The sequence below is a fragment of the Miniopterus natalensis genome, chromosome 19, assembly GCF_054644295.1.
Source record: "Miniopterus natalensis isolate mMinNat1 chromosome 19, mMinNat1.hap1, whole genome shotgun sequence".
In the NCBI taxonomy this organism is placed as follows: Eukaryota; Metazoa; Chordata; class Mammalia; order Chiroptera; family Miniopteridae; genus Miniopterus; species Miniopterus natalensis.
The window spans coordinates 39,701,968-39,723,943 of record NC_142099.1 but is presented as its reverse complement, the minus strand read 5'-3'; the positions used below and the strand labels follow the sequence as shown (position 1 = coordinate 39,723,943).

General features: G+C 55.9%; 3 protein-coding genes across 8 annotated transcripts; all 3 read right to left on the bottom strand.

Annotated features, from left to right (window-relative positions):
• Positions 1-324: 324 nt before the first annotated feature.
• Positions 325-1,290, bottom strand: TSTD1 (thiosulfate sulfurtransferase like domain containing 1). The gene is given in 3 exon segments (XM_087827844.1): positions 325-744; positions 746-834; positions 1,156-1,290. Coding segments are annotated over 3 exon segments (297 nt in total). The 5' UTR covers positions 1,267-1,290; the 3' UTR covers positions 325-647.
• A 547-nt stretch (positions 1,291-1,837) lies between these two features.
• Positions 1,838-6,678, bottom strand: USF1 (upstream transcription factor 1). 3 transcript variants are annotated; one of them, XM_016210408.2, is made up of 11 exons: positions 6,400-6,678; positions 5,235-5,327; positions 4,821-4,870; positions 4,553-4,668; positions 4,135-4,236; positions 3,696-3,891; positions 3,363-3,450; positions 3,184-3,242; positions 2,947-3,041; positions 2,635-2,763; positions 1,838-2,482 (listed from the first exon to the last, which is right to left on the bottom strand). In XM_016210408.2, exons 2-11 carry the CDS (start codon positions 5,240-5,242, stop codon positions 2,393-2,395), a joined length of 933 nt encoding a protein of 310 aa, XP_016065894.1. In that variant the 5' UTR covers positions 5,243-5,327; positions 6,400-6,678; the 3' UTR covers positions 1,838-2,392. The 3 variants fall into 3 exon arrangements, with proteins under 3 accessions (XP_016065894.1, XP_016065891.1, XP_016065896.1); XM_016210405.2 differs by lacking the exon at positions 6,400-6,678 and having other exon boundaries at positions 5,235-6,364; XM_016210410.2 differs by lacking the exons at positions 4,821-4,870; positions 5,235-5,327; positions 6,400-6,678 and having other exon boundaries at positions 4,584-4,669.
• A 1,711-nt stretch (positions 6,679-8,389) lies between these two features.
• ARHGAP30 (Rho GTPase activating protein 30) lies at positions 8,390-21,976 on the bottom strand. Of its 4 annotated transcripts, none has more exons than XM_087828278.1 (13): positions 21,880-21,976; positions 17,319-17,421; positions 15,167-15,311; positions 14,637-14,719; positions 14,374-14,481; positions 13,655-13,782; positions 13,036-13,207; positions 12,853-12,956; positions 12,698-12,775; positions 11,744-12,134; positions 10,586-10,859; positions 10,072-10,494; positions 8,390-10,023 (listed from the first exon to the last, which is right to left on the bottom strand). In XM_087828278.1, the coding sequence occupies exons 1-13, from the start codon at positions 21,974-21,976 to the stop codon at positions 8,836-8,838; spliced, it is 3,294 nt and encodes a 1,097-aa protein (XP_087684404.1). In that variant the 3' UTR covers positions 8,390-8,835. The 4 variants fall into 4 exon arrangements, with proteins under 4 accessions (XP_087684404.1, XP_016065953.2, XP_016065952.2 ...); XM_016210467.2 differs by having other exon boundaries at positions 8,390-9,482; positions 10,146-10,494; XM_016210466.2 differs by having other exon boundaries at positions 8,390-10,494.

The following is a 21,976-nucleotide window of genomic DNA, read 5'->3' as shown; positions in this document are numbered from 1 at the left end:
TGTAGAACACCAGCTGAAAATAGCTGGTCTAAGGCAAGGGTAGGCAAACTTCCTAGAAAAGACTACATAGTAAAAATTTTAGGCTTTGAAGGTCATGTCATTTGTTACAACCATTCTGCTGTTTTTGCACAAAAGCAGCCACAGACAATATGTAAATGAATGGCAGGGAGGGCCAGTGGGGCCCCAGTCTGCTGACCCAAGCAACCCCCCTTGCCCCCCAGGTGATCCTGACGTGCATTCTGGACAGAAAACAATTGTTCCAGAAAGCGAACTGTACTCTTAGGAAATTACTGGAGTTTGGGGTTGGGGGTGGGAAGGGGAGAGATGAATGCGGGAAGAAGGACCCAGGGCTGAATTGAGGTCTGAATAGAACTGTTTTAAATAGAACTGACACATTAAATGCATCCAGTGCTTTGATTAAATGTTCTTTATTTTGGTGCTTTTGTGTGCAAAGCACCCTAAGGCCTTGCCCAGCCCAACAACAGCGCCTTCCTCACACTCACTAGAGGTGCTCCAGGGGTGGGCTGACTGTGCGCCCACTTCTACCTGACCTTTCAGGAACCATTCTCTACAGGCCCCGGGCAAGTAGGAGCCCTGTGGAGACAAGGAGGGGTGAGCAAAGGAGGGCAGGCAGGGAGGCAGCGCCATTATACCCCGACCAGCACCCCACCTCCCCCATACCCTCTGTATCCAAGACCCAGGGCGAGCTGCCTGAGCTGCAAGCCCCGCCTACCCGTCTGACAAGAAAATGAGGTAGTCGTCTTCAAGCTTCGGCTCCTCTGCGGAGCACGAAGCCTGGAGAGCAGCAGGTTTCATCTGCAGGGCACTTTCCAACTTAGACAACGGGAGGAGGCAGCTAGGCAATCTCAGGTTCAGAGGTGACGCCTGGAAGAACTGGGTCCCCATGGTAGAACAAATCTCCAGAGGGCCCCAAAACAACCCCAGAACTCAAGGACAAGACACAGCCCAGCTGCACTGTAATTCAGAAGCCGCTTCCCATGAACTGAGGAGGGGACACAGCCTCGGTGATGGGGCCTGGAGGGTGCGGGTGGCAGCCCTTTCCCACCATGGCTCCCCCAGGTTGGAAGGGCCGGCTCCACCGCCAGGATCCGCCTCAACCAGCCCCTCTCCGGAGGCCTGGGGGTGGCTCCCCGCAAATTCTGTACCCGGTATGTTGAGCGCCCCGGGGATGGGTCCCGCGGCCGCCCCCTCCCGAGATCTCACGTCGACGAGCCAGGAGCCCGCGGAGTTCCGGGAGCGGGACATTGGGCACTGCGGAGGGGATACGAAAGCTTGGAGGGGCCACCTCCGCGACGCCCCACGCCCGGCACTGCGCCCTCGTCCCGCGGCGCCCCCCGCGCGGCAGAGGGACGCCCCTGCCCCTAACCTTGGCGGGGGCACATGTGGACCGCAGTCACGCCTCGCCCCCCTCCCCTTCCCGCCCGAGACTCCTCTCCGGGGCTCCGCACGCTCCAGGGGCCACAAGGAGCGCACGAGGCAGGCCCAGGACTCCCGCAGGTGCCTGCAGCCGTAACGTGCGCCAAGGGCGCGAGCTGCAGGAACGCCGGCCCCGCGCCCGCGTGGCCCGCATCTCCCCGGCCAGTGCGAGAAGAGACCGGAACCGGAAATGAGGCACCGCCTCCCGCCCCGCCCCCACGGCACCTGTCCCGCGCCGCTCTCCCGAGCGGCCCTAGACACTCTCGGGTCTGCCACCACCCGCTGGTCTGGCCCAGATACTGAGACGCCGGGAGCACGGGCAGCGCCCTCCTCCAGTCTCCGCCCGCGCTCCCTCCCATCCGCCCTGGGGCCCACCGAAGGACGACAAACGGGGCAACTGTGGCTCGGAATAGTTTATCTTTAAAAAAGGAAGAAAAGGGGGAGAGAATCGTCCCCACAAGGGGAAGGCCTCACGTGGGCCCCTGCCTGGGGTTCTCCCTGGGTGTCTGCATAAGCCTCAGCTGCTGCCCAGCTTCTCTTCCTGGGACAGCTGCCACTGCTCCTTTCCCCCAGGTCTTGCTGAAGCCTGCTCCCTGGGGTCCTCGGGTGCACACCTGAGCTCCAGGGGAAGAGAGAACCGTGGAAGCGCGAGTCCGGGGACAGCTAGGGCATCGCCTGTCAGCAGACCCTCTGCTGGTACTGTGAGCAGGCACCCCGCTGGGTGTGTCCAGTATCCAGCTTGGACACAGAGCCTGCACTGTGTTACAGGGACTCGGATTGCACGGTGGGGCTGGGCCAGACTGTCAGTGCGCGACCCGTATTTCACAACACTGCAGGCTGCTGTCCAGGCACCTTCTGAACTCCTCCAGTCTCGTGCCAGAAATGGGCAATGAAGGAACAGGGCACAGGGCGAGCTGCTGTTCCTGGGCTTTCTGGGTGACAGGGACACCCAGAGTCAATTGCTGTCGTTCTTGATGACGACCTCCACCCCATGGTGCCGCAGCTGGGCTCGGAGGAGCAGATTCTTGTTTTTGAGGTCTTCCACCTGACACAAAGAAGGAGGCAGTGAGGGGGATGGGAAGTCCCTGAACTTGTTCCAACATCCACTGGCGAAAGGAAAAAGACAAAGCCTGTCTATGGAAAATGAGGTACAGAGTCCCAAAGGGTAAAAGAGGGCTCCCTGGGACAGGACCCAACCTGCTGGCGAAGCACATCGTTGTCCAGCTGCAGCTGGTCAAGCCCCTGCAGTTCTTCAGACAACCGGTGGTTACTCTGCCGAAGCTCCTGGATATAATCGCAGGCTTTGGACAGAATACCACCTTTACTCTGCAGAAAAAGCCAACAGAATGAGGACTAGAATATAAAACACCTGCTTGCTTTCCAAAAGCAGTTCACATGCTGGGCCTTATTTCCACCTAAGGAACCTCAGAAAGAAGAAAGACGACTGGCGCGTGCACCCACAGGACACACAACTTGGGCACCTGCCCAACACCAGGGTCTTTCCCTGACCTGGCCAGACTTGGTGCTCTCCATGGAGCAGTCTGGGATGATTTTGGACAGCTGCACGATCCAGTTATTAATCTTGTCCCGGCGGCGCCGCTCCACTGTGGGAACAATGAGGACAAGGTGGCTCAGCCAGAGCTCCCCACAGGCCCAGGAAAAGCTGCCTGACTTCGCCCCTTCAAACGCCACAGCTGTCTGCAATCCCACCAGACAGCTCCTGGCTTCGAACCCTATGGCACCCACCTTCATTATGCTGAGCCCTGCGTTTCTCGTCCCGAGTCGTCCGGGGCGCTTCTGACTTCCTGACGACGGAGCCCAGGGCAGCCAAGTGACGAAGGTCAGAAAATAAGATTGGCGCTTGGGGTAAGGAATCACTCAAGATCTGGCACTCGTGGTAACTGAGAAGAAACAGGGTTACTCACGGGGAGTACGGGTGGGTCCTGGGGGCAATGGAGCGCTGGCTTCCTCCTTGCAGCACTTCTTGTGGTGACATCATCACGAAGAACTGACCTGTGAGGGTGCAGGGGAGGTTCTGTCAGGGCATCGGGCTGGTAACCTCAGCAAGCTCCAAGGCCAAGGCCCTGGGACCCTCTTCTAAAAAGGGTGAACTTCCTCCTGCTGGAGGGGCAGTCCTGTACTCACTGCCAGTCCTGGTCTCAGTGACCCCTGCAGGTGATGAGTAAAGGCCCACTGCCCCCCAGTATGTCCCAAAGCCCATCCTACTCTGCAGCCAGCATCCTCACACAGCAGCTCACCAGTGCCAGGAGGGGTGGCCTGTCCCAGCAGTGCCTCCGAGCCCTGTGTGGTAACAACAGCTGCTGTACTCCCCGACGTGGTTCCTGCTGCCCCATCTCCCACAGCAGTGCTGGGGAAGTAAGTATAGTGCGTCTCAGCAGCTGTTCCCTCTGTGTCGACTGCATCATCACTGGTGAACGCACCCTGGATCACTGCCTGGAAGGGGACCAAGAGGACAGAGTCCAGTGACCCTCAGGTATTCCCCAGTGAACTACTCTGTAGCTTCTAACCCTTGAAGGAAAGAGGGAGGGAGGCATACCTAGAAAGGGAGAGCCTAGAGTACCTGGGGACAAGGCAGCAAGATGCCTCACCACCCCTAGCCTCATCCCATCCCACTCGTTCCCTGCCTCATCTCACTCTTCAGAGCTCTAGTCCCCTCCCCAACCCATACCCCTGTACCTGGGTCATGGATTGAGTGGCAGGGTAGCCACTGATGGCACCAGTCCCCTCAGTCTGGCCATCCAGCTGCCCCTCGGACACCTGGATCACCCTGTACATCACCTAGAAGCAGGGAGGAGGAAAGGGGAAGAGAGAACGAGAGAGTAGGTGCTAAGGTTCCAGGCCCCTCCCAAAGCTTCCCCTACACAGGACGCCCACACAAGAGTCCCTCAGAGACACAGAACCCAGCCACTCCCCCATCTGTCCCCATAGGGAGGTTTCAGCATAGCCCCACCCCATACCCACCCACCCCTACTCCAAACCTCGTACTCCACCCCACACCCCATCCTCCAAGCCAGGTCTCCACAGGACAGGTTCAGTTACCTCCCTCCATCCCAACCCTTGGTAACAACTGCAGCCACCTAGCTCCCTCCCTTACCTGGCCCCCATTCTCAGTTCGGAAGACGTACTTGACGTTGGGGTCAGGAAAGGTGGCAGATGACTGGATGCTGGCGATAGCCACACTGGTTGGGTCCTCCCCAGTTGCCACTGCACCTGAATTCAAGGAGCAAGGAAGAGTGCTGATGCCTCTCTCCCTCCATTTCTCTTGCCTGTCACTCAGGGGAGAAGGTGCACCGATGGCCTACGGGGAAGAAAAGGCCAGGCTGGGCTCTTGGTCCCAGGGCACGTCCCTTTCTACCACTCACCCTCCTGGATCTGCACTGTCCCCTCTTCTGTCTCCGCTGTTTTCTGCTGCCTGTTTGTGAGGGGAAAAGGGGAGAATAAGGGAATGCATGCATGCAAAGCTCACTGGCCCAGTAATACATGGGCCCAAACTCACTGGCATTACCAACAGACCCGAGGTTAGGGTGGAATTTACTGAGTGTTTCCTATGTACACAGACACAGAGCTAACACTGAGCAGGTAGTACCTCATTTAATACTAAGAAGAGCACTATGAGGCAGGGAGCACTGCTTGCATTTTACTGACGGAAAACCACATCACACAGCCAGCAAGTGATTCGGGAGCTGGGACCTGACTCAAGGTCTGCCGACTCCAGAGCCAGCACATTCTCCCAGGCCTCCCATCTCCCCTCCCAGACCCTACCTCTCTTCACTCACCCCTTCATCTCTCTGTGAGGCCGCACATCCGAGGAACTGGTCCTTCTTTGGAAGTCTTCGTACCCCCCGCCTCACTGGCCTGAGTGCTAAGTCCTGGTAGAAATCAGGTGTTTGCAGTGACTCTAGGAAACTGAACAGCCCCCTGTGTTAGAACTTAGGCTCCATGAAGTACAGCCAGGAACATAACCCAATTATCTGCAGGGGACAACCAGTTTCCTCCATTCTGATGCTGAAGAATGGGCTGCAGTGACTGAAAAGGCAACTCCACAAACAGCTTCGCTCCCCCTCCATTATCACTTCACTCTCAGTGGGGAGGGGATAATCGTACTGGAAGACTGATGGATTATGAGCACAGCTATCATAATCTGCCAGGACACAGGGATCAGAAGAGGCAGCATTTAGAACAACACCTTCGAAAACCACAGGGCCACAGATGCTGATGCCTCTTCCAGCTGCTCTGCCACACACTGAACACCAACAAATTTCTGTTCTCAAATCCAGGAAGTGGAAACCTGAAGCCCACTGCCATTGGAAAACCCTCCCGAACCATAAATACCAGACTTGGCCTTTGGGACCCATTACAGTGACAGGGCTCCTGTTTTGTGGCATCCAGATTGATGTCGTTTGTTAGACCCAAAAGTGCAAGTGTACCCTCTTTAAGCCTAAACGTATCCTCTTCAACACCAATGTCTTATTCACCAAGCCCAGAACAACAGTTGCTAAAGTGTTGCCATGACAACTCCAAACCAACTGAACCTCAGCAAGAAGGGAGAAAAACTCCAGGCCCAGGGTTCTGAAGAAGAGACAATGGGGCTGGAATCCACCAGCAAGGTGCCCGCCTGAGGACCCTGACACCCAGCCAGAGGGGAGGAAAAACAAAGCGCTGAGCAGACAGATGCCTCCAGAAAGAAACAGCTACATAGTGCAAAACGATAAAATCCCGACGGAAAAGGGGTAACTTTTTGGTTAAATTCTCTACCCAGAAGGTCCCCAAACCTTTCCTAGCCAAGTAAAATCTTCAGCGGATGAGCCTTGGAAAGCCCGGAACCAAGGAAAATGTTCGCCAAAAATAGGGAACTGAAAGCGAAACCGTCGGGAGGAAGCAGCGCTGCACGAACGTCGCGGTCCCCAAGGGGAAGCGGCGCTGGTGGCCGGGACCACCCACCTGTCCGTCCCCGAGCCCGCGCGGGCAGTGGCCCCGGTGCCAGGCGAACGCGCGAGGAGGTGGAGGCGGGCAGGGCGCGGGGCGTCTCTGTCGCCCACAGCTGTCAGCCGAGGACGGCCCCCGAGGGCCCAGGCCGCGGGTCATCCGAGTCTCAGCTGGGCGCCCGGAAGCATTTCCCGAGCGCGCCGGGTGCGACGCGGCACCGGGCAGGACGCGGCGGCGCGCGCGCTCGGCGAGGGGGGCCCGGCGGGCCGTGCTCTGCGCCGACACAAAGGGAAGACGACGCGGCGCAGGGGCCCGGCGCCCAGCCTCGCGGGGAGTGGCGCCACCGCAGCCCCCAGCAGGCGCCCGGCCCGGCCAGGCCCCGGGACCCGGCGGACAGACAAGGCAGCGCACTCGCCCGGGCGCAGGAGGCGGGACGCGCGGGCGGGAGATAAAGAGCCAGGAGCGGCCCCTCCCTCAACACGAAGGACTTCCCTGGCCTGAGAGACGGAACGCCGTCGCGGCTGCCTTTCCTGCCGCCCAGCCTGTCTCCAGCTCCCCTCCAGGTCCCGTCCCGTCCCGTGCCGCACTCACTGGCCTCAGCCGCCGATTTTCCAAGACAACGTCCCTGTCCGTGCTCTGGTCGCGCCATGGGCAGCTGCGCATGCGCGCTCCCAGCCCGGGGCCATGCTGGTGACGGGCGGAAGTGGCCTTGTCTACCCTCCCCGGCAGGAGCCTCCCCACTTCCGTCCGCTCCATCTTGGTGAGGGCTTAAGGCTGCGACTTCCTGGGACCCCAGAAGGACGACGCTGAAGGCCTAGGCGCTTTCGGCAAGACGGGAGAAATACAACTAACTTTTGTTCCCATCCTCCTGCGGGACAGGAGGGAAGGCAGTGATGGCGGCCGGCGGCGCCATCTTTGCAAGGGCTGGCGGGAGGCCATCTTGGCATCGGGACCCTTGTCTGTTTCCGGTTGGAGGTGACGCATCTGGCACGCTTCTGAGTACCCGCCTTTGGTTTGTTTGTGTGTTTTTTTAACTTATCTTTATTGATTTCAGAGAGAGGAAAGGAGGGGAGAGAGAGAGAGAAACATCAATGATGAGAGAGTCATTGATTGGCTCCCTAGCCCGCAACCCAGGACGTGCCCTGCCCGGGAATTGAACCCGGGTCTCCTGGATCCTCCGTGGATGCACAACCGCTGAGCCACGCCCGGCCGGGCTGAGGACCTGCCTTTGGATTAGCGTCTGCAGCCACTCACCCCAGGGCGCCCTAGGCTTCCGGTGGGTGGGGCTCAGTTTCTGGGAGAGGGGTCCCGACGCCCCTTCCCGCCCTCTCGCCCACCGGCGCGGACTCCGGAGCGCCATGTCCTGGGAAGAGTGGGACCCAGGAGCCAGCCAGACGCGGTCTCAGACCTGCGCCGCCGCCTCCCGCCTGAGACCTCCGCAGACCTGTGACCTGAGCCTTGGTTTCCTCAACTGTAAGAGGCAGCGACCCGCGCCAGCCTCTCAGAATTGTTAGGGGAACGAAATAAAATAAAGGGCACGTGGAAACCTAGGTCCTCCTGGTAATGCGGCACATGGCGCGAGTGAGTTTCCCTGCCCCGCGGCCGCAGCGCCCGAACCCAGCTCTAGTTTCCAGCCGCAGGTCTCCATGACAACCCCGAGACGCGCACCGAGCCGGGAGCGACGTGCCATTGTGATGCCTGTCACCCGAGGCTTTAATAAGTAATGAAGCTGCACACTGCTTAAGTGTAAAAATACTTTTATTCTGAGACATGGGCCCTTAGGAGAATGGGGCCTGCGGCCGCAGCCTGTCTGGAGAGTCAGTGCGGAGGCCGAGGGAGCCATCCCCCTTCCCTGAAATAGGAGGAGTTGTTTCGAAGGGAAAGGAGGCCAGAGAGCTCTGTACGGGACCCCCTTCCTTACGGTGACAGGAGGCAGATGGAGGAGCTGCAGAGGGAGCCAGTCCCCCCAACACACAGCGAGGTCTCCACAGGGCTTCCTGGTCTGGAGCAGAGAGGGCCAGGAGGTAAGCAAAGGTCCAGAACAGGAGGCCCAGCAGCTCCGGAAGCTTGCGTGTGGCAGGCTCGGACCTGTCCTCCACCTGGGGCTCCTGCAAGGAGGTCACAGCCTCCAGGAGCAGGAGCTCCGCCGGAGTCCCCTCGAGAAGCCGCTATGGCTTCTGCCTACTCTTGTTTCCCTTTGGCCAATGACCTCACTCCCTAGGCTCTTGGTGACTTTCTTGGGAATCTCCAAAGGGATGAGTGCTTTGTGCCTAAGACAAGTTCAGATAAACCAACCAAGACAGCGCTTCCCACTGTCACAGAGAAGCTGGAGGACCAAAGCCTATAGACTTGGGCACTGCAGCTGCTCAGGCTGCGGGAGACGCAGCTGGTCCGGGACCCCAGAGATTGAAGACAACTTACTTTCCCCCTTGCCCAATGCTCTGGTCCTAATCATAGTCCCTCACCTTTCCCAGAGTTAGCCTGTGTTTCAAATGCATATGATCGGCGCTGTGGGGACATAAGGGGGTGAAGGGGCTGGGGTTCTCTGGGGGGAAGACTAAACCGACTCCGGGGTTCAGACCCTTCTGTGCCTTCAGGTGGGAGTTCTAGGCAGCTGAGGGGCCGAAGGGAATGGGCAGGGATCATGCTACAGGGAGAGGTTCTGGGTGTGAGGCTGTAGTCCTCACCCCCAGTACAGGTCTGGGTACGCCGAACTCCCTGAGCCTCTGTTCTCTGGCGGTCCCTGGCCAGGGCCACAGCAGCATCAAAGGAAAGACTGCCCCCATTCCTCCAAGAAGAGCGGGAGGCTCGGGACCCCCAAGCCCTTTCCCCAGGAGTCCCATCAAGCCGGCCAGGCCGCAGGCATGGGTTTGCAGGTGCCACGTGGATCTTGCTACACATTGCACTGGGCATCTTGGCAAACTGTGGCTTAGGGGGCACCACCGGCACAGAGCGGACCTGTTGGACCTGAACCAGGGTGGAGGCCAGGCGCATGCCCACACTGCCAGCTGAGCTAAGGGGACAAGGGCACAGACTGCAGCCCTCTAGACGGGGTTGCCCCTCAGGCTCCATCTCTTCTGGCCTGGGTGGCTGTGGGACTCCCTGTTCTGTCTCAGAGGACTGGTCATCACCCTCTCTGGCATCATCATCGTCCAAGGACACTCCATATGACCCTTCTGGGAGAAAGGCCCGTTCTAAGTGGTCACCCCCAGCTCTCTGCTCTCCCTCCGCCTCTGCTTCCCCGCTCTCCCCTTCCTTGCCGCCCTGCCCTGCCCCTCCTCCAGCTGCTGCTTCTGCGCTTGTGCCCTCAGGCTCTCCTTGCCCTTCTCTTGCGCCTTGGTGTGGGCTCCCCCTCGACCCACTGGCTTCACCCTCAGCCCCTCGGCCCCCCCCAGCCTCTCGTGTGGGTTCAGCCTCCCTGCTCTCCTCGGCAGCTCGCTTTTCCTGGGCCCGTCCAGCTTCTGCTTGGGCTTCCTCTCCTTCCGCAGCCTCTCCCTGTCTTTCAGTCTTTATCTCCTCCTCGTCTTCTCCCTGTTCTTCTCTCTCCACACCCTTAGCTTCCTCCATACTCTCATCCTCCTGCTGACTTTGGGCCGCATCTTCCTTCATACTCTCATCCTCCTGCTGACTTTGGGCCGCCTCTTCCTTGGCCTCTGTCTCTTCCCTACTCCCTTCTCCCAAACTGACCACCACCTCTTGGCTTCCCCCAGCCGCTCCGTCTTCCTCACCTGCCTCTCCAGCCTGCACCTTGCTCTCTGCACTCCCCTCAGCCTCCCCCCTGGTGTCCCGTCTGCCACCAGGCTCAGCCTCCTTGCCCCCGTCAACTTCCCAGCACGCCTGCACCCACTCAGCCTGTTCTGGAGACTCCTCTCTTCCACACCCCGCTGCCTCTTCCTCCAGACCCCCCAGGCCATCCCAGGCCAGGGCTCTGGGCCCCAAGAGAGGACTCAGGTCATCGTGGGCACTCAGGAAGACATCTTCCCCATTTTCCTCCTCTGCCTCGGGCCTGGGGCCAGTCGCGTGCGGAGAACAGCAGCTGGGGGCCAGGACAAACGGGGCCTCATCCAGAGACAGGTCATCCAGGGGCGGCTCCACAGAGAACTCCTCCACCTGTAGGCACAGCACTGTGCTCAGGACCAGGTGGTCCTGTTTCCCCTCTGGATTCCTTACCTCCCCCAAACCCAGCACAGCTCCTCCTTACCTGAGGCCCAGCTCCCAGGAGTTCCTCCAGATAGCCAATCCCAGGGTCGTCCTCCCCAGGGGAGGAGGCTGCTCCTGTGGCTCCTGCCTCAGCCACCTCCCCATCCTCGGCCCCCAGCCACTCGGGCTCTGAGCTGCTGGAGTCCTCTAGGAAGGAGAAGGAGTCCTGCACCTCCTGGGACAGACAGTCCTCCAGGGCCGGGGCAGCTCCCGCTGGGCCTGAGTCAGCCAGAGCACCTGGGACTGGATTTGCCTCCAACTTCTCCTCTGTTGGAAGAGAGAGAATCCCAGGAATATGAAGGCCCAGGCCAACCCTGGCCCTTTCCAATGTGGGCCTTCCCAGCATTGCTACATCAGGGGCCCAGTACTCCCAGCAAAGACCCCCACGTGGCTGATCCTTTCAGAGCAATATTCTGAACTGTTGACTTATAGCTGCCTTTATTGAGTTCCTACCAGGTGCTGAGCACCATGCTCTACAGTTTATAATGCATTATCTTATTTCCCCATAAAGCACCCTATAATACAGAGTATTTGTCTCCATTTTACATATGAGGAAACTGAGAGTCTGAGAAATTAAACAGTTTCTCCGAGGTCCCAACAAGTGGCACAGACGAGGGTCGGTCCCACATGCACACCACTGCCACATTCTTAACACCAGCCTTGTGTGCTCAGCACTTCTGGTCACAGGTGAGTGCAGAGCAGCCTCAGACCCCAGCGCTGCCGCCTTTTGCCTGAGTCCGTGACACCTTGCTTACGTAAGCTGAGGCTCGACTGCTGCCATGTAAGCACAACAGTGCCTGTGTCATAAGATTATGAGGAAATGAAATAAGCTAACTCCTGCAAAGTCCTTAACACCGTACTTGGCCTATCATAACCCATTGATAAGTGTTAGCTATTAATCATTGTAAGTGTTATGACTCATTACTATCATCTGTTACACATTCCCACTTCATACTGAGTAACCCCTGCCATATATGTCTGACATATACCCCATCCTTGGATTTCATACAAGTTGGTAATATTACTGGATTCCCCCAACCTTGAACCAGGGAGGCAGCTGAAGGTAACCACCCAAAACCCAAAGGCTGAGTCCTCTGCTCTCCCAAGCATCAGAGCTTCAGCCTAGAGCTCTAGTCCCCACTCCCAGCCCTGAAAAATCCCTGGGTCCTCACCTGGGGGGCCAGGGCCAGAGGCAGGGCTTGGCCGGGGCTGTAGGGCAGGGCACTCCAGGCCACGGGTAAGCCTGGCCAGGGAGACGTTAGAGATGATGTTTGGAGGCACGTTGAGGATAGAGGTGATGTGTAGTGGGAGGTTGACATTGTACGGGTCTGAGATGTGGACACCAGCACAGCGCTCGGCACGGCTGCCACTCCCAGCTCGGATTGCTGACCGCCCAGCTCGCGGTGTTCCTGGCTCGGAGTTTGTGTTGCCCGGCGTGCCTGCCTCGGGCTCTGGTTCACCCTCTGCTGCCTCCACAGACTCATTCTCTAAGCTCTCAGGCATCAGCAGGCTTGGCCGGGGACTGCTGGGTGCCAGCAACCCCTCTGGTTCTGTGGATGAGAGAGAGGTAGGCATCAGGCTCAGTTGCAAGGGACCTGGACACTTCAGGATTGCTGCGGAACAGGACAGAATGCTCCCTGCTCCCTTGAGCCTGAGAGGGCAGCCTAGAAGGTAGCAAGCCCAGCTTCCCTTGGCCAGTACAGCGAACCTTCCACAGCCAGCAGGTCACAGGTGCCCCACCTACACATACCCAGGAGCCCCCTCCCTCCCTGCAGGTGCTGTCACTGGCCATCACTCCCCCCCATCGCACACACACACCACTGTGTCCCTGCATGTACTCACATGAACACACCCATAGGTTAAATGACAAGCTCACCACTGTGAGGCTGGCATCCAGCATTATGGCAGGTATAGAATAGGCACTCATCACATGGTTTTGAAATTAATGAGTATAGTTGGCCACATGTACACACACACAAATGCACACACAATGGTCTTGTTCATAATACTGTGATTCCCTTACAGACAGACACAGATGTGGCTCGCAGGCCCATGTTGTTAATACCACAGCGCATGCACACGCACACACACCAGAGTGCACGCCTGCACTCACCATCACTGGCCCCAGCCGCAGCACTCAGGGAATCCATGCTCTTGGCTGGCCGCAGAGTCTCCTTATCAGATTTGTCCTCTGCAAGACAGGGGTGTGTGTAGGGCCAGGCCTGGGACTCCCACACCAGAGCTCCCCCTATATCGCCCCAAACTTACCCCTGTCCTCTGCCCCCCGTGGGAATTTACGCTTGGTCTCATGGCCAGAGCGGCCCAGGTTGAAGATAGATCTCCATTTCCTGACCTTCAAAGACCCTTTCCTCCTGGGGAGAATGGAGAAATCACTGGGGTTGGGGCCTGGAGGTCAGTGCAGGGGAGGAGAACCCAGGAAAGCAGTCTTACTTGTGCTCTGCAATCTCAATGATAGTGTGATAAGGACGAATCTGGGGGGGTCCATCGCCAGCCTGCAGGATGCTAGGCAGGTGGTAGGGCAGGGACCTGGGCATAAGGTCCTCGGGGCTACCTGACGCCCTGACCCCTGGAAGTGATCGCCATCCACTCTCCAGCTCTCCACCTATGAAAAAGAGAGGAGTCACCAGCCGAGAACAGAAAAGAGAAGGCTCCAGGCACCCAGCTCCTTGTCGCACCTGCCCACTCACCAACTAAGGGTGTACCCAGAGGCCCCTTGTCTAGCTCCTCAAGAGGGGCTGAGTCCTTAGGGACAGAGAGGGCCAGGAGATCCCAGGACATTGGCCTCATGGGCAGCAGTGACAGCAAGTAGTCACTGGTGTTGAAAGCTGGGATGGTGGTTACGAGATGGAGCTATGCCCTGTGCCAAGAGCAGGGGAGGCTTGTGCCAGCCCTGGCTGTGCCATAATGTCTCAGAAACATTGCCCAGTGAGATTCAGCTTTCTCATCCGCAAAATGAGGAGACTGAACTAAATGATCTTTGAGGCCCTCTATAAGTCTGATGTGACTCCCCAGACAGAGTGGTGACATGCTGGGCAGGAAAGACACTCACCAGAGAGGGCGGCGCCCCCGAAGAGCCGGTCCACGTGTGTGAGGATGAACTCAACCACGATGGACTGCACACGCACCTCCATGAAGGCTGCTGTCCCGTTGAAGCCTGAAGCCTCTATGTCCTTAGACCTGTGTGGAGGGGGAGTTATTCTCGCCCAGTCCTACCACACTTCCTTATGTGAATTCTCCCTAAAAGTACCTTACACCCTTTCCCCTTCATGCCCTTAACCCCATCTCCACCTCTTAAACCATACGCATGATTCAAGTCTCAAATGCCACTTCCTCCAGGAAGCCTTCTTGGACACCCTCCTCAGAATTAATCTCAGCTTCCTTTGTACAACAGAGAGCCTGCTTATAATGAATGTCAGGATTTCTCATAGTCTGCCTTCCACAAGGAGTGACTAACAGGCCAGTTTTCCAATAGACTGAGAAACATTTGCTCAACAGCACTTGACAAGGACGCATCCTCTGCCGGTCCCTGAGCTCAGTGAGGAAACAAAGGCCCTGCCCTTGGGGACTTCACTCAAGCTCAGAGAAGGCGTTAAAGGGGTGAACCCCATCACACTCGGTGTAATCCTGAACCTTCCTGTGTCTCACTGGGGTCCGTGAGCCCCCCTCAGCCCCCTCTCCAATGCACCCACACAGCCGCCCCTCCTGCAGGCGCCTGCCGGGGCCGAGGCCCTGCCAGGACGCCCACAGGCTGCCCGCACACATGCCCACCTCAGCAGGTTGGGGGCCCACACGATGGCCAGGTTGCGGGCGTGCATGTTGGTCTGGGCACTGAGTGAAGCCATGCGCACCAAGTGGCGCATGAGGAACTCCAGAGTCCTGCAGGGAGGGGCACCAGGGGACACGGTCACGTGGGGTCACAGGGCAGGAGTAGGACTGGGGCTGGGAACTGGGGGAGAGATCAAGGCCCCAGGTGGAGGGAGCCTGGGGGGGGGCAGGAGCCTGGGCTGGGGGTGGATAGGAGCCCCACACACCTGTAGTTTGGGACAGGGAGCTCCCGAAGCACCTCTAGGATCTTCACCAAGCGCTCAGGCTCCAGTTGCACCGCCACGGCCTCCTGATTGGGGGGATTCAAGAAGCAGGAGTCAGTGACAGCCTGCTCGGCTTCCTCCACAGAGCTCTGAGGCAAACTCCGAGCAACAACTGTGCTGCCCCGCACTGTTCCTACCCAGGTCTAAGGCACACAGTGATGCAAGGAGCGCTCAGGATCTGGGACCCACAGCCCTGCGCCGAATCTTGACTATGCCAAATATAGCTTTGTGACCTTGAACAACTCGCTGTCACTCTCAGCTTTAGCGTCGCTGCCGGTAACACTCAGATGCTGTAATATACCCGCCCGTGGGGGGCCCAGGGTCCCTGGACTTGTTCCAAGGTGTCTGGGAAGGCCTCACCCACCCATCCAGATGGTGTGGGCTCAGGGTCTCCAAGTACTGTTGTGCTCAATAAACAAAATCAGAACAGCTATCCCTCAGCCCTCCCTGCCACCCCTAGCCTCCCAACTCACAGCAAACTTGTCGTAGAGCCGGTAAGTGAGCAGGGGGTCTGGCAGTTCTCTGAAATAGGCCTTGCACAGGGAGGACACACAGTGGATGTCCTGGAGGTAAACATCTCTCCGCAGGTCTGGCTTCCGCTCTGCCTCAAACTCCTGCCTGGGGAGGTGAAGAGTGGTCAGGAGTGCGGGGGCTCAGGAGAAATGTGGGCGTGTAGAGATGGGCTCCAGGCAAGGTGGAGGTCAACATGTGTGGGACTTGGGAGGAGGGCATTGGGGCATGTATGTCAATGCACAGGGCAGATATGAGGAGGGTAAGTGGGTCAGGGCATAGACAGGGCTCCCCATCGGGGATGCAGCTGCAGGTGTAGCAATGTAGGGGGGGTGTAGGGGCCAACAGAAGTGGGAGATGAGCCTGAATGTGTTTCTGGGTACATGTAAAAATGGGGGAGTGTAACCTTAGAAGGAAAGGTAAGTGTAAATCTTCATAACCTTGGATATGACACCAAAAGCACAGGCAACCAAAGAAATAAATTGAATGTCAAAATTACAAACTTGTGAGCCCTGGTTGGTATGGTTCAGTGGTTAGAGCATAGGCTTGCACACCGGAGGGTCTCAGGTTCAGTTCCTGGTCAGGGGCATCTAACCTGCAACACAAGTTCAATCCCTTCCCCTCCTGGTCAGGGTGGGTGTAGGAGGCAACCAATTGATGTGTCTCACGTCAATGTTTCTCTCCCCCTCATCCCCGCACTTCTACTCTAAAAATCAATGGAAAAAATATCCTCATTCCTAAAGTGAAGATTAAAAAAAAAAATTACAAACTTTTGTGTGTCAAAGGACACTATCAAGAAAGTGAAGAAAACCCACAGAATGGGAGAAAGTATTTGCAAATCAGATTTGATAAGTGTCTAATATCCAGAATATAAAGAACTCTTACAATTCAAAAGAGACAAATAACCCAATTCAAAAATGAACAAAGGATTTGAATAGACATTTCTCCAAAGAAGATATGCAAGTGGCCAATAAGCACACAAGAAGATGTTTAATACCATTAGCTATTAGAGAAATGCAAATGGTATAAAGATGAAATACCACTTCGCACCCACTAGGGTGGCTGTCGTAAAAAAGACAGAGTGACGAGGGCTGGCAGGGAGGTGGAGAAAGGGGGGCGCTGGCACACGCCGGCGGGGATGTGAAACGATGCAACTGCCGTGGAGAACAGTTTAGCGGTTCCTTTCAAAGTTCGACATAGAATCAGCACGTGACCCAGCAGTCCCCGCTCCCACACACTCTGGAGAGGTGCAAGCACGTGTCAACACAAGCACTTGTATGCGAATGTTTACAGCACCGTTATTCATAGCAGCCGACAGGTGGAAGCAGCCCAAGCGGCATTAACTGAGGAGTAAACTAAATGTGGTCGAGACACAAGACGGACTATCATTCAGCCATAAAAAAGGAATGAAGTGCTGATACATGCAACAACACGCATGGACCTTGAAAACATGCCAAGTGGAAAAAAACAGACACAAAAGGTTACAATGATATGATCTGTTTATGTGAAATGGGCAGAATAGAAAAATCCATTCAGACAAAAGCAGACCAGCGGTGGCCAGGTCCTGGGAGGGGATGTGGAGTTGCTGCTATGGATGTGGGTTGCTTTTGGAGGTGATAAAATGTTCTGAAATTAGTGGTGATGGTTGCACAACCCATGAATATACTAAAAAACATTGAAATGTACCTTTTTAAATGGAGAATTTTATGATATGAGAATAATATCTACATTTTTAAAAAAGCTGGGTGTGTATGTGTGAGTGGAGGGGTGTGTATGCATGTGTGAGCACAGCGTGCATGTGTGTTCTGCGTGCACGTGTGGAGTGCACGTGTGTGTGCAATGAGTGCACTGTGAGTGTGCATGTGTCTGTGCGTGCACAAGCATGTGTATGAGTGTGTGCATGTGTGTCTGTGCATGTGTGTGTGTGTGCGCGTGTCCATGTGTGCATGCTACCCTCGGAGGGGGGGTGCCTGGTCTCAACCTCTCCTAACCAGACTCTGGAGCTCCTCCCTTACACAGTCCCTGGCATCTGTGTTTCCTTCTCCTGACCTCCCCTCACCCATCTGACCCCCTGGCCTCCTGGCCCCAGAGCCCTCCCAAAACTGCCTGACTCACCGGAGCTTCTGGATGTTGGAGGAGACCCCTGAGAGGCGGTAGATCCCATCCACCACTCCATACTCCTCCACAAACTCTGCACAGCTCCTCAGCACCTGGGGCACTGGGGACACAGACACAGAGAAATCAGAACATCTCAGGGGGTTACATGGAAGCATCAGGGAAGGGGGTTTGGGGAGACTGAGGGCAGTGCCCATGGAATAAAACTTGCCAGAAAGATTCTCACAGGACATCAGCTCCAACCTTCCAATCCCTCTACAACCTCTCTGCCCACTGGGTTAGAGCCTCAGCATAACCCCAGGAAGGAGAGCTGATGGTCTCTGCAGACTGCCCACCCCTGGTAGAAGGGTCTGTCTTTATGGAACTGAAGTTTCTCTCTCTGTAATTACTACTTGCTACTCTGGAATTTTTAAAGGGGCAGCAATCTGGTTGGAAGTGTTATATAAATTTATATAAACGCACTTCCAACACCAGCCTTTACCCTGAGTCCCAACCAAAATGGAACAGGGCTGATGGGGACTGCTGTGAAACACCCCCTCTCATAAGCAAGTGCGTGGATATTAGTTCTGTCACAGGAAAGTACACAAAATAGTGACAGACCTTCAAACATGTCAGTTCAGAAGAGAAGCTCCTATGTGCCAAGCACTGTGCATTACATAGTCTAGTCCCCATTTTACAGATAGGAAAACTGAGGATCAAAGGGCTAATGAGTGCCCAGTATCACCCAGTTAGAGCCAAGATTGAATTCCAAAAGCTCAAAAAGCTGCATTATGTCTCCCTAATCTGGCCCCTCCTCTGTTACTAGGCTGCAAGCTCCTTAAGGACACGATCCAAGTGGGACCCACCTCGATATTCCTCATATCTGACTTGGTGTCTCATACGTGGGAAAACCTCAAAGCCCACATGATGAATCCCAACTCCACAACCCCCTGCTTTAAATCCTTTGTTATATCCATACCCTGCTGCACCCCAAACGTCATTGCTTACCTTACAGATACGGAATAAAATATAAACTCCTCAGCATGGTATATAAAACCTTCACAGGTCAGGCGCAAGGTGCCATTTCAGCCTCAGTGGCAGCCCATTCCCCAGCAAATCCTAGGACTCAGCCCTTTGCTGCTTCCTGAACAAGGCTTGGTACCATGTCCTTCCCTTGTCATTCCACTCATGTTATTCCCTTGTCTGGAAACGTCCTCCCCTCTGATTCTGCCTGGTAAACTCCTATGCATTCTTCAAAACACAACTCAAACATCACCTCCAATTCTGAACCCTTTGCATGTACAGTGGTACCTCGTTTTTCAAATGTTTCTGTTGACTAACATTTTGGATCATGGACGCTATAAATCCAAAAGCAAATGCTTCGGGTTTCGAACACGCCTTGGAAGTCAAACATGCCACATGGCTTCTGCTGAGGGCAAGATCCTGAGGCCGGGCTGTCAGCTGTGGATCCCTCAGTTTTTGAACATTTTGGAACTCAAATGGTCTTCCGGAATGGAGTACATTCGAAAACCGAGGTACCACTGTATCTGTATTATAGCTCCCAGAGTCCTTTCTTTATACCTGACTATAGTACTTATTGCGCCTTGTAATGGTTAGTTTCTTTCACATCTATACCTTTGGACAAATAGTAACATCCTTTTGACAAATAGTCTATCACAGTGTTGAAACATAGCATATGTTCAGTAAATGTTTATTGAATGACTCAATTAATTACCAATCAATTATGAGAATTGGTGACATCTCTTGGAGACTTAACACAGAATATTGCCAAAGATAAAACATGGAGTCCTACTAACTGAGACCCACCAGAGCTCATGTGCCAGTGTCAGCAAGCGCTATGTTTCCCCTAAGCCACCTGCTTTTCTTTTGTTATCGGCTTTATGGGTCTTACACCTGATGGTGTTTCCTTCTCCTTTAATCTCCAGGAAGCTCAGAGCCGCCTGCCTCCAGGAGCCGTATAGAAGCTGATACGCGTTTCTGGGCACTGAGCTTACCTTTCCTCTTCTTTTCCCTTCAACACAATTCCTTCAGTCATCTACTCTTTTTCTAAAGTTTTGGATTTTGGAAGTCATCCATTCTAAGTTCCTTGTGGAATTAAGTAAGATAGAAATACAGAATGAAGGAAACAATAAATCCATCAACTAGGATTTTAAGCCCTCCATATATGACCTGGTGTCCACACCCTTTGCCCTCCTGCACCCCAAAGCCAGGACTTGAGTGAGACAAGAAAGGTATTGAGGGTGCAAAGGCTAAGGAAGCATTCGCTCTTCGGGTTGTGAGAATGTCAGCTGTGCACATGCATGACCTTGAAGGTGAGGGCTTCCTTAAATATTACACCCCAGGCACTTCTCTTGCCTGGACTTAGTCCTGGCCTTGGTCCACCAATATCCCTTCAGGACTTGTGCCCACTGGCAAGGGTCCCCTGACCTGGGGTCCCCAGCACCGAATGCAGAGAGGAGGGGGTGGGTTCTCCTTGTTAGAACTACTGCTCTCCTCTCAGGGGCCTAATGCTACACCAACATTTTTGGCTATCACATGACTCACAAATAGCCTGCTGTCACCCAAACCCTAGGTCCTTTCCACATGAACTGCAACCAAGCAGGAGACCTTCCCCATCCCCTGTGCTCTGTTGATTTTGACCCTCCAGAGGAGGCCATTGAAGAAGGCATTCGGGAGCCTAGGGCATCAGAGCCACAGAGGAAACGGGCCAAGGAGGTGGGGGAAGAGAGAGCACGGTCAGAGAGATGGAGGAGCCATGGAGCTAGAGATTAGAGAGGTGGGGTCAGAGGAACAAATACAGACCAGGTAGGGGTGGCAGAGTCAAAGATATATGGGGGCAGGTCATGGAAGAGGGCCTGGAGAATCAGAAATCTGAACAAGGTGTTAAAGGAGATGAAGATCAGGGAAAGAAAGGGCTCAATACCTGTAGGGCTTGGGGAAAGGAAGAGACCTTCCTGGGGCAGAGCTAGGAGAAGGTGCTGAGATGGGTGTACTGAAGGGGGGACCAAGATAGTTACCAGAGGATAAATGAACCAGAAACACAGGTCTCCACTGGCCAGTACTTTCATTTTTGCTGGGTCTTAGGTTAGAGAGAAGCCATCCCCAGCCTGTCTCTGCCCTTCCACTTCCACCTGTGGGTGCAGGAGGGCTGGGGGCAAGGAGGCCGTCACTGTCACTCTGGTGCCCAGGGTCGCTTCACCCGTGGGTTCAGGTGAGGGATGCTTCTCTCACCCTCTGGGATGCAGTGAGATCAGGACCCAACAACCAGATGTCTGTCCTTCTGGAGAACATGCTCCTCACCCCTCACCTGCTGCAAATGCAGATAGAGGCTCACAGGAGAGGGGTCTCTGTGGCTATGGGTCAGTGTTTCAAAGTGGGGCTGGCAGGAGCCCCAGGGAGGGGCAGCACCAGGCTGAAGAGGGAGCATGGGTCTGCGGGGAACTGGAGGAGGGACGTCAGCCCCATTCAATCTGTGCCCTTGGCCCAGAGCCCTGTTGTCCAGAGAATCCCTTATAAAGGGCTCTCCCTGCCCTGGCAGCTGGGCTTTGCCCATTGAGAGGAGAAAGGCCCAGAAAGCCGCTTCAGCTGTTCCACACTCTTCCTTGGGGCCTGGACTTTCCCTTAGTCGAGCCCAGTGGGGATGGAGGCCTCTGGGGGGGAGAAAAGAGAAAAGGGGAAGAAGGTGTCTGGGGATGCGGGCGGGCCCTAAGCAGGAAACCAGCAGGAACCACCAGCACCTCCCTGCACTGCAGGGGCCACAACCCAGAGCAGAGCAGAGGACAAAGAGGAAATGACAGATTGGGGGGCGGGGGGAATGGGCCCTTCTCTGGGAGGAGCTGGATGTGCCTAAAACAAGCTGGGCTGGGCAGCCAGGATACCTGTGTTCAACTTCAAATCAAATTGAGAAATGCGGTTGAGTGGCTGCTCCATGCCAACCAAGCACAGAGGGAGTGGAGCCAGTGATGTCCCCGGAGGGGGTAATGTCCCCGCTCCTCCTGTTCCCAAGCCCCCTCCAAGGTCACTCAGGGAGGAAGCTGGCTGGTGAACACTTGGACAGTCCCCACAACACCCTCCTTTGTGCCCTTCACCCCATCTTCAAACAAGGCCTCAAGCCGCCTCTTACTCTCTGGCCTTCGCATGTCAACAGCCTCTCCCTTCCCTCCACTTTGAACTGGTTTCTCCCCTGCACAGTAGAACAGAAGAATCACAGGGAACAGGGAGGGGCCATCCCCACTTGGAATCCTTACCTGAGGCCCATAAAAGTCACAAAGGGACCTGAACCCATACCTTGTCCCTGGCACTCCCCTCCCCCAGGAACCCCACCCGCTCCTAGTGCTTCCTCAGACTCTCCGAGGCCCTTTCATTCAGACCCAAGCGCCCGCCATCGCCCCTCAGCTTCCCTCTCCCGTCCCCCGTCGACAGAGCTGCCATCCTGCCTCTCCTGCTCATCAGTCTCCTGAGTGGACCTAAGCCGCTGCTCTCTGTGAGCACCTCAGCTCCGCTTGGGCTGGAGAAGCTCCCTGCCTCCCACTGGCCCAGCAGCTGCAAGGGGCCCCCTTACCCTCCTGGCCCGAGTGCTGCAGGTGGTCCTGCAGGTCACACCCGAACACCCGCTCCTTCGAGCCACCCTTCTTCTTTCCTTTCTGCCGAGACTTCAT

Bases quoted from the DNA above. Each gene is read 5' to 3' on its own strand.
- USF1 (XM_016210408.2), bottom strand. The intron at 3,892-4,134 runs GTACAGGGGTAT...GTCCCCTTCCAG, and splicing joins CCACTCAATCCATGACCCAG to GCAGTGATCCAGGGTGCGTT. The intron at 2,764-2,946 runs GTCAGGGAAAGA...CTTTTTCTGCAG, and splicing joins AGAGCACCAAGTCTGGCCAG to AGTAAAGGTGGTATTCTGTC.
- ARHGAP30 (XM_016210466.2), bottom strand. From the start codon at position 21,976: ATGAAGTCTCGGCAGAAAGGAAAGAAGAAGGGTGGCTCGAAGGAGCGG. The intron at 14,482-14,636 runs GTGTGTGGGGCT...CCCTCCCTGCAG, and splicing joins CTCCCTGTCCCAAACTACAG to GACTCTGGAGTTCCTCATGC. The intron at 12,957-13,035 runs GTAAGACTGCTT...CATTCTCCCCAG, and splicing joins ATTGAGATTGCAGAGCACAA to GAGGAAAGGGTCTTTGAAGG.